The sequence below is a fragment of the Alligator sinensis genome, unplaced genomic scaffold (genome assembly GCF_000455745.1).
Source record: "Alligator sinensis unplaced genomic scaffold, ASM45574v1 scaffold647_2, whole genome shotgun sequence".
Classification (NCBI taxonomy): Eukaryota; Metazoa; Chordata; order Crocodylia; family Alligatoridae; genus Alligator; species Alligator sinensis.
In genome coordinates, this window is record NW_005841832.1 from 4164611 (window position 1) to 4174970 (window position 10360).

Below are 10360 nucleotides of genomic sequence, written 5' to 3' on the forward strand. Positions count from 1 at the left end.
AAATAGATAAATAATCCCAAGTTCAAACCACTCCATCAAAGGCAGGAAAGGAGGGTGGGGCAGGGGCACACATTTTCCATGGGGTTTGGGGAGTGTGAGCATTAGGGAGAAAGAAGCGTCATGGCTGATCCCTGGTCTGATTGGTCAATTCAGTCCTTCTAAAGTCCACAGACAAAGTTTTTGGAGGTTGTAACCATCAGTCCTGCTCCATCCCAGCCTGGTCTCAGCTGGAGACTCCCAGATGCTGGGCACCACCACAAGGGTAAACCGCAAGGTGATAACAACAAACTTGCAACCCTCTGGACCCTGGAGAGCCCCTCTCTCTTCATTCCCCCACTCTCTTCATTCCCCCACTACCCCTTCCAGAACCAGCAAACATCCTTCCCCATCCTGCTCCCAAGACTCATGCATATGTCAAAAACAGGTTGCGAAACCAGAGAAATGCAAAAATAAATAAATAAATAAATCCAACCCCCTGCCGGAAAAACACAACAGAGCAAAACCCATTATTGACAGAAACAAAAAATAACCGAAGCCCAAGAATCACAACTGATTCGCTAGCCTCTTCCATATAGATACATCTATCTATATATAGTTATATATGTGTGTGTGTGTGTGTGTGTGTGTGTGTGTGTAATTTTTTTTTAAGCTGTCTCGGGGGAGTGGGAGAGGGTTTCCAAAATGTTTCCTAATTATTTGGGAGGAGGCGGGGAGAGGGGGTGGGCAGATTTAAAGAAAAATCTAATGGAATTAATTTATTGCAAAAGGAATGATTTGGAATGGAAAAAAGTTTCTGGAGGCCAGCATGAAATAGGAGCATTTCTCAGCTTAGGAAGGGAAGCATTTGTCTCAACAGCTGGGCCACCCCAGAGGCAGCTGCATCTCAGTGCCAGATGAGGGGTCCCTGTATAAAGAGACCCCCAGTGTGTCCCACCCCAGAGGCAGCTGCATCCGCACCAGGTTTTCAACCCCAACTGCTCTGATGCCCAAAGCCTCCTGGAGCAGCATTGGACCTGAGGTGGATGGGGCAGTGGCCTAGGTGTGAAGGGCTACATGTAGCACAGAAGCTGGTCCATATGGCTTGGCAGGACCGTCTCTGCTCCAGTCCATACTTCCTGAAAGGGCTATCATGGTCCATATGGCTGGGGAAGGCTGGTCAGACCATGCCCCATATAGACTGGAAACATGTCTCTTATTCCCTTTGAGGGCTGTACAACCCATACAGCCCAGAGAAAATGCTTCTTTGATGGCCATTTTCACTAATGGCCTGGGAGGCCTCTCTGTCATAGGGTTGTATAGAGCCTGCCTAATGGGGGGAAGCTCGTCACTGCAAGGCTTGTGTTTATTACAATGCATGGGGGTACAGTGAATGTTATGGTCTGTAGCGCACAGGAGGACTATTTCTTGCACAGGCTATGTTGCAGGGGGAGCTGTCCCCCACAAGGAGGCTGTGCCATGATGGAACTGTGCATTATATAGTCAATATTGCATGGGAAGGGTGTTGTTTATATGCTCTATATTCCACAGGGGCCTTGTGGGGCCCACCCTGTAGGATGGAGCTGTGCATGAAATGCGAGATCTTACCTAGGACCCGGTCCACATTGCAGGTAACACAGAGCTGCATGGGGCACTATAGGAGTCTTTGCCACAGCTCAGAAAAGGGCGTGAATGTTTATGAGATCTGGAGGGAGGGGAGCAGAGCTGGAGCTGAGGGAGGTGCTCACAGGGAGCATTTCTGGCCCTGGTCTAAGTTATCTGGCTTGGAACAGGACTGGCATGAGGCACTCACCCAATGCTAAGCAACACACTGCCCCAGTCTGCCCTCAGTAGGCCGAATAAGGGGGGCGGAGGCACAGAACGGGAGTTGCCACTGGTGGAAGGGGCACAGTAAAGGAAAGGAAGACACTACTTTGCACAGCCCCTTCACAACTAAGCCACCATCCCAGAGCCACCCCTGCATGACATGAGTTAACACGTCTCATCCAGCATTACTGGGGAGACACAAACCCTCTCCCACTCCCAGAGAAGCTTTGGACTTCACTCAAAGGAGGGGTGTCATAGGGTGGAAGCTGCCTGAGGAATGGCTGTGCCCAGGAGGCAGGGGAGAGGGGAGAGGGGGGGCACTCCTCTTTCTTCTGCCACCCTTGTGAAAGGTGGCACAGAGGAAGAATCTGCCCCCTAGTGGATCTCGGAGTCATTTCACTCAAGGCTTCTGCATGTCGAGGTATCTTGGGGGTGCTTCTGGGTTGGGGTGGGGCTCCAAAAAAGAGAAGCTAGGCCAGGAAATGGCACCCGGGCCCCTTCCCCCATTCCCAGGGAGCCCCCAGGCACAAATGCTAAGGGGGCAGAGAGGCATGGGGTGAAGGAAGGAGCAGGCAACAAGACAGACCCTCCCCCAGCCAAGAAAAATTTTGGCACATTGAATCTCCTATCCCCACTGGCAAGGGGCACTGGGAGAGAAAGTTTGGCACTGGAGTTTGGCACAAATATGAGCCCTTGGCAGGGTGTGGAGGGAGGGGAGAAGGGGACACACACAGCCCCCTCTCCCAAAATTCCCCCTCCCCCATTTACACACACGTGAATTTAGCACTGGAGCATTTCAGGCCCCCCCACCCCCTACATCTGGTTCCACCCCGGTCACTGCCCCCTCCCAGATGAGGAGAGGTTTGGGGCTGGGGGGTCGTGACTGGAGACAGAAGGATTCAGATGGGGTCACGGAGGTCATCTGTGGGGGTAACAGGGGAGGGAGAGGAGACATGACTGCAGCCCCCTGTTATAGCCTAGCCCCCAATGCTGAGACATTAGTCCCCCACCCAGACAGGGCCTAGATTTCAAGACTTGGAAAGTTTTCAAATGGCTCCTTCACTGCTCTGGTATTCCCTCCCTCCCCCCCCGCCCCCCCCAATTCTTTTGCAATGTTCTCCTTCCCCTCCCAGGGCTCACTCCCTATGCCACCTTTCCCCTGAGATATGAGAATGGGTAGAAGGGACTTCCTGCCAGCAGGAAAAGAGGGACATGGTTGATTCTCCACAGAAAGAGAGAGTGAAAGAACGAAAACTGAGCACTGATGAAAGAAGGCAGGCCAGGAGCCAAGGGCAGAAGCAGAAAGGCAGAAGAAGGAAGAACAAATGAAGGAAAGAGGAAGTGGGGCTGGAAAGACGCCTGAAGAGATGCTCTATTGGCTAATGCCCTCCTGTGCCACCCTTGCTGTGGCTCATCGTGGCAGCCCCATCCCCGGGCCCACCTCCCCCCCCCACCCCCCCCTCCCTGCCGCATTCCCTACTCCGGCGTGCTCTTCCTGTTGAGCGTGTTGGTGTTGGAGGAGGCGTCCTTCCCCAGGGTGCCAGTGGCGCCAGCCGCACCAGGACCTGTCACCGTCACCGTCACGCCGGGGTCCTTGGGGAAGGTGTTGTGGAGCTGAAGGAACCCACTGCCAGCCCCACTGGCCCCTGCAGAAGCTTCCCTCTCGCCTCCATAGAGGCTGCTCACGTTGGCCTTGGATGGGTCCCGTGAGAGCGTGTACATGGAGATGTCGGTGGAGGGGAAGCCCTTAAGGCCCACAGGCGAGGTGTCCCGCGACTGTGATGGCTCAGTGGAGCGAGAGCTGGAGCGGGAACGGCGGCGGGAGCGGGAGTTCTTCAGCAGCTCGGTCCGGCTCTTGCAGTGGGCCTCACGGTTCTTCTCAATGTAGATGTTGACAGCCAGAACGCCGATCATCTCAGCCAGGATGAAGGACAGGCCTCCAAAGTAGAAGGACCAGCCATAGGAGTAGTGGCTCTTCTTATCCTCATCACGCTTTGTGCCTGGGTCACCAGCGTTGGCCGAGATGTACACTATCACCCCGATGATGTTGCTGAGGCCTAGGGAGGGGGGTAGTAGAGGGGATGGAGTGGAGAGAGTGGGGCAGGGATGGAGTTTGGGGGAGTTTTGGGGTGGGAGTGGGGGCAGGGAGGTGAGACAGAATAAGAGGGGCAGAGAAGGGTTTTGGGGAGAGGGGATAAGAGGGGTGATGGGGCAGAGATTTGGAAGGTAGTTGTAGGGGTTGGAGATGGGAGGGAGGAGAAGGAAGGAGCAGAAAGACCCATTAGGGAGTCCACTCCATGGCTTCCTTCCCCTAGACCCTAGTAGTCCCTGTCGCCAGCAAGGAGCAATGCCTTCCTTGATCCCATCCCAGCCCCTCGACAGCCATGTTCCAGGGCAGCAGTGGCAAAGGTACCCTGTGCCAGTGGATGGGGAGGGAGCCAGTGCCCCAGCCCGTCACATGTAAGCCTCATCCATTCACCCACACTGGCCCACTTTCCTGCTAGGAGAGCAACAGGTCAAGTTCAGTCCACTCAAGACATGGATGGGACAGGGTCTAAGAAACCCCAAAGCCATGCCCCACCAACTTGTACCACCCCCCGCCCCAGTGGACACCACATAGCCCATGGCGAGGCCCATGCCTTGGGCCAGGTTCCTATGCCAGACCATGCTGTTGCAATGATCTCTGCTGGTTTGGGTGGATGTGTGAGGCTTGTGGCAGACTGACCCCACTCACCTGCTGCAACAAACAGGATCCCAGCCCCGAGGATGATGTTGCGCTTGGACTTGTAGACACGACTGGCAGCCACGCAGAACCCTCCCAGCAGCAGCAGGATGGCACTGAGGATAGGGAAGATGCTGGAGGCACGAACCACACCTGCCAGGGAAGGAGAGACACGTCACCGTCAACGGAGGAATCCACTGTGCTGACCACTCAGCCAAAAGGAGTTGGTGGCACTCTAGGGACAGTAGCCAATCAGAATTCAGAAGTTTTAACTCATGGAGTTCTATGGTTGATCATACTCCAAGATTTCCTGGTTTTTCTAAGGCCTGTTGCCAATCAGAATGCAAGGGATACAGGTCAATGGCCACTCAGAATATAAGGTTTCTGGCTCTCTGAGGCCAATGGCCAATCAGAATTCAAGGCTCTCCAGCATCCTAAGGCCAAAGGTTATTCAGAGTTTAGACTGCACAGGCAACCAGAAGGCAGTAGCCAGTCTGAATACAGGATTAATTTGATTCACTGAGACAATGGCCTATCAGAATCCAGGGATTCCTACATCTGTGAATTACAGCACCAGCCAGAATCCAACATTTCTCAGCTTTCAAAAGCTCTTATTAGTATAGCAGCCAAGTGCTCTCAAGCTAACAGCCAATGAAAATCAGAGTTTCCTATGCTCTGAGGCATAGGAAAAATCCAGAGTTTCCCAGCACACAGAGGCCAACAGCCAATAAGAATCTGGGATTTTTGACAGCCTTTGGGCAAAAGTCAATTACTACACACGGTATCCGCACTACCTGCAACCAACAGCCAGATTCAATGACTTCCCAGTGCCCTGAGACTAAAAACCAACAAAAGACCAAGATTGCTCAAGCCACTCAACCAATCAACCTATTAGCAATCAGGATCACTCAAAGCTCTGAACCCAGCATATACCCACATTCCAGATTTGCCTTTGCCCTGGGATCACAGCCCATCAAAATCCACTGTTTCCCCAATTTCCAAAGCTGCCAGCCAATCAGAACTCAAGATGCCCCACCACTCAGAGACCAGAGTCTAGATCAGTAGCACTGTGAGGCTAACAGTAATCACATCCATGGATCTCCCAAGGTTCTTACAACTACAGCCAGTCAGAATCTAGGATCTCTCAGTATTCTGATGCTACCAGCCTATCAGTACTAGGATTGTTCACTATTCTCAAACCCACCAACCAATCAGCAACCAGAACCACTTGGCATTTTAAAGCTATCAGCCATTGAGAACGCAGGATTTCCCAGAGCCCTCATGTCACAGAAGGATTTCTGACCATCCAAGGTAATCTGAAAGAGAGACAGAGCAACCTGAGTGGCTAGGAGCTGGTGGAAAGTTCCATTATAACAACTCAGACGGGAGGGGAAGCATATTTCTTGCTTCCGAAAATTTTTTTAAACATAATACAATCATTTAAAACATAATTCCCTAAAGTGAGCTGCAGAACGTTTGCTGGGGAACAGGGATATGTTATTGGGTTGTTCAAGTGGCAGTGGCAGCATGGGAGTTAGGTGAGCCTGGGAGTTAGGGGCACAACCTCTGAATCAGAAATTTCTAGACCAGTGGTTTTCAACCTGTGTCCATGGACCCCTGGGGGTCCGTAGACTATATCTAATTGGGCCTGTAAAAGAGTATTATGATCAATCAAAAGTACATGAATACCCGCACTTATAATTCAAAGGCGTCCACACCGCCATTCTATATTTTTTAGGGGTCCCCAAATGAAAAAAGGTTGAAAACCACTGTCCTAGACCTTAAACGCTTGAGGCTGCAAGTGAGAAAGGAATAGCAGAAAAAGCCCTGGAAATGTCCTCTTCACTCTGTTTCAGCATCCACTCTCTGCCCCTGTGTGACACAGAATCTTGGGCAAGATGGACCTACAGTAAATGGCAGTTCTTAGGATCTTATGTTCAAAGGAATGCTGTCACGAGTCAGGAGAGGCCAGAGTTAAAGCTGTCTACATCACTCTAAGTTAAAAGCAGAGTGCCATGTTGTTCTTTGGGAAATGGTCTGAGCCCTAAAGTGATCTGGGCTCCACATTCCCCAAGGACTGCTTCCTCTCCTTATGTTCCATTGTGATCCCTAAGGTCAGGCCAGAACAACCAAGTACAGGTTCTATCTGTGCACCATGTTCATTTGGCTAAAACACGTGGGAAGTCATTCCCTGTAGTCGCTTTGTAGCTCTGAAATTTGCCCCCCCCTCCCTTCCTCTTGAGGCCCATCAGAGCCTGAGCTTGGACATGTTTTGGAAGCACTGCAAGACCTTTTTGTTTGGGCTGGTGTTTCACAGGAGGGATGAAGTTTGTGGGAGTTGTTTGAAGCATCAAGGAGTTGGTTTATTACTTTTTACTTCATTTATCTTATTTTCTTTTCTTTAAACATTTTATCCAGTTTTATAATTTATGTGTTTTAATTATATGCTGTCCTGAGCCTTTTTTTGGGGGGGAGGACCAAAAATCCAATAAGTAAAGAAAGAAAAATCTTGTTTGATGAGGTATATGGGAGGGAAACAGGGCTGGGAGTTACTGGGTTAATAGCAGTCTCCCAAACCAAAATAAAATAACATAAAGAATCAATACTACAGAAGAACAATTACTTCATGTTTATTCTTTCAGATAGAGAGATAAGGATACATCCATCTATCCCTACACATACCTCCATCTGTCCTTCCGGTACATACCCATCCTTCCTTCCTGCACCCACACATCCATCCATCCATCCATCCATCCATCCATTCATCCTAACATGACCCCCTCTGTCTGTTCTCATATATATCCAGCCAGCCAGCCCATCCCCACATCTATCCAGCTAGACACGCATCCATTCATTCATCCATACTAATTGTAAATGCATTAATACTGGGGTTTTCTCTTTTATTTAACTCACCAGCAGTTGTGTGTCAGCTTATTAGCTCTGATTTTTTAAAGTCACAATTAAGTGCATTAATAAGCATGTAATTAACCTTCTGAACATGGGAGCGAGTGAAAAACTAGGTGTTGGACCATGGTTGTGCCTACAAAGAGCCTTTGCCAATAGCTCTTACATGTGTGAAATGCCCCCAACTCACCCTGGGGGGGCAGGGATACTGTCTCTGAAACATAGTTATTACCATCCAGATGAGATCTTAGCTACTTACATTGTTATTACTGTCTAGAATTCATTTGTGACTAGATGTGCTATTTAGTCAGGTACTGCCCAGACCAAATTGCTGAGATTAAAACCCTGTCCCACTACTCACTGCCTAGCCAAGGCCCCCATTGTTCTGGATGTTGCCCAGATACATGGTATGAGTCAGTCTTTGAAGCAAACAGCCAACTGATCCCAACAGAGAGAAATGAAGTAGTAGTATTACCATCTCCCTATATGTGGATCTGGGGTCAAACTTGTGTCTCCTGACACTTTAACACTTCCTTTTGCTGGTCCAAGCCTCCCTGTCCCATTCTTTGCCTTGTACTTGTGGAAAAGGAATTCCGTAGGCTGAGAGGGTATTTTTCAAGGAAAACACAGTTTTGCCTCTGACCCCTTAACTCCCCCATCCCCAAATCTAACTATTGGCCCAGCCAACCCAGGCCAGAGACAGCTATTCTAGTAGCTAAGAATATGCAACCTTCAGCCACATCACAATGGATTTTCACAGGGAGAGGGGAAAAGAACTAGACTTGCCTGAAGGCAATTTCCCTGCCAAATATCAGCTCTGGAGTCCTAGATGGCTCCAGCTCCAGTGAGGCTTAAAAAAAAGAAAAAAACCCCAATATTGCAACAAATTTTTCTCCGTTCCAGGGAAAGCATCTCCAAACTTCACCAGGGCCCTGCCTGGCGTTTCAAAGCCAGAAGACCAAAGCCCAGCCAGGGGTCTTCAGCCACTAGCTCAGAAGAATCAGAGCAATAAAAACACCACCGCAACAGGGAGGTGAAGAGTTCAAGCAACTCTAGGAAGAGCTAGGTAGAGACTGGGATAAAATCCACATTTCTGATACAAAATACAACTCCGTGCCCATTAACTGGCAGTGGATTGCAACGATGCAGCGAGAGCTGAAAGCCAAAAACGCCTGACTGCATTCTCTCTGATATAGCCCAGCCCTGAGGCCCTCAGCAGGGAGAAATAACTGCATCCCTTCTGCTATAGCTCAGTTCCTGGGCCCCCCAATGCTGGGAGCAGAGCCTGGCCCAGTTCTGTCCTCCGGTCATGAGCACATTGGCAAGCTGTGGCACTGAGTCAGCTTGCTGTGGCAGCGCGGTCGGTACGTACGTAGGAGGTACTCTGCACTGTCATGATCATAATCCGTGTCTTCTGGGAAGTGATTAATTTTCAGGCACACTCCCCTCTTCAGACCTGAAATGGAGATAGAGAAAACCAGAGTCACACTCCATTCTCCCCAGGTCTCTCTCTCCTGTTGCCCCCCAGAACTCCAGAGCTGTGAGCTTCCCTACAGCAGTGCTCAGTGGGGGAGCCTACTGGTGTGAAGTTCCCAAGAGCAGCACCCAGTCAAGGAATCCAGTGTTGTAAACATCCCAAGACAGTGCCCAGCTGGGGATGTCAATGATATGAGTTTCCCTGCAGCAGTGCCCAGCTGAGGGTGTCTAGTGCTATGAGCTTCCACACAGTAGTGCCCTGGTAGGGGTGTTCGATGCTGTGAGCTTCCCCACTTCAGTGCCCAGCTGGGGATTCAGGCTAGATCAGCATGAGGGACCCCCAAATGAACATACCTTCGAGGCAGCATATCCTCCAGAGCCCCGAGTGCGTCAAGCCACCTGGGTCCTTCTTGTCCTTGTGCTGGGTCTCCTCACTGGAGATGTTGGTGGTGTTGCAAATGAAGGCGCGGGCATAGAGCCAGTAATCGGTGCCGATGGCAATGGTCATAAGGCCAAAGGCTGCAAAGGCCCCCACGGTGGTCAGAAGGATCTGGACCCCCTTCTCGCACCACACCATTCTCTCCTCATTCCAGCGCTTCAGGGACTCCAGCTTGGCAGAAGTAATGGGGGGCACGAGCCACAGCAGGAGACAGAGGGGGTTTTCTACAGAGCTGGGATAGAACCCAGGAGTCCTGGCTCCTAGCTCCCCCCTGCTCTAACCTACTAGGCCCTGCTTCTCTCCCAGCGCTGGGGCAGACCCCAGGAGTTCTGGCTCCCAGGTTCCTCCGCTCTGCTAACCACAGGACTTCACTGCCTGCCCAGAGCTGGGATTCTCTCTTTCCTTCCTTCGCCCCCTAGCTGGTGTCTCCTTTTTTGTCCTCAGCACCTGCTTCTTAGCTGGGACCTTGGGGGTAGTGACTCATGTGTTACCAGCCCCTGGGACAATTCCATGGATGGAGACACTCAGCGTGGGCCAGTGTAGTGGCAGAGGACTGTTTTCCCTGCTGTTCTTCTCCAAGCGAGGGTCCTGGGGGAGATGGAGATGGAGAAAGGGAGATGTCAGTCAAAAGGGGAGGCAGGCAATAGCCAGAGCAAATGTATCCCCAGATCATGAGACCAAGCCTAGCCGGGGGACCCGTGCAGGACACAAAGACACCCCCAGCTACGCAGCTCCCCCACATACATGCAGCCCCGTGCACTTGTCAGACCTCCACAACCTCCCCACATGGCTCCCCTACCACCCTTCAATCCACAGTCCCTGCACACCCGTCACAGAGCCCCTCTTCCATGGAACGCCCAGCAGCCTGCCTCACAGCCTCCCCATAAGCCCCTCAAAAACAGCCCCTTCACAGAAACCCCACTTCACCCTGACCCCTGCCCCCCACGAGCCTGCCTCCCACAATTCCCTATAACCCCCTCCCCCCCAGCGTATATACACAGGCCATTTATACAGCT

At 51.3% G+C, this 10360-nt stretch overlaps 1 protein-coding gene across 1 annotated transcript; it reads right to left on the reverse strand.

Moving 5' to 3' along the window:
* Positions 1-3279: 3279 nt before the first annotated feature.
* On the reverse strand, positions 3280-9616 carry CACNG8 (calcium voltage-gated channel auxiliary subunit gamma 8). Its single transcript, XM_006015080.2, has 4 exons — positions 9260-9616; positions 8802-8885; positions 4538-4678; positions 3280-3860 (listed from the first exon to the last, which is right to left on the reverse strand). The coding sequence occupies exons 1-4, from the start codon at positions 9480-9482 to the stop codon at positions 3280-3282; spliced, it is 1029 nt and encodes a 342-aa protein (XP_006015142.1). The 5' UTR covers positions 9483-9616.
* Positions 9617-10360: the final 744 nt, after the last annotated feature.

Coding starts and splice junctions, on each gene's coding strand:
- CACNG8 (XM_006015080.2), bottom strand. CDS start 9,482: ATGGTGTGGTGCGAGAAGGGGGTCCAGATCCTTCTGACCACCGTGGGG. Junction 8,886..9,259: donor GAGGATATGCTGCCTCGAAG/GTATGTTCATTT, acceptor TCTCCATTTCAG/GTCTGAAGAGGGGAGTGTGC. Junction 4,679..8,801: donor CAGTGCAGAGTACCTCCTAC/GTACGTACCGAC, acceptor CTTCCCTGGCAG/GTGTGGTTCGTGCCTCCAGC.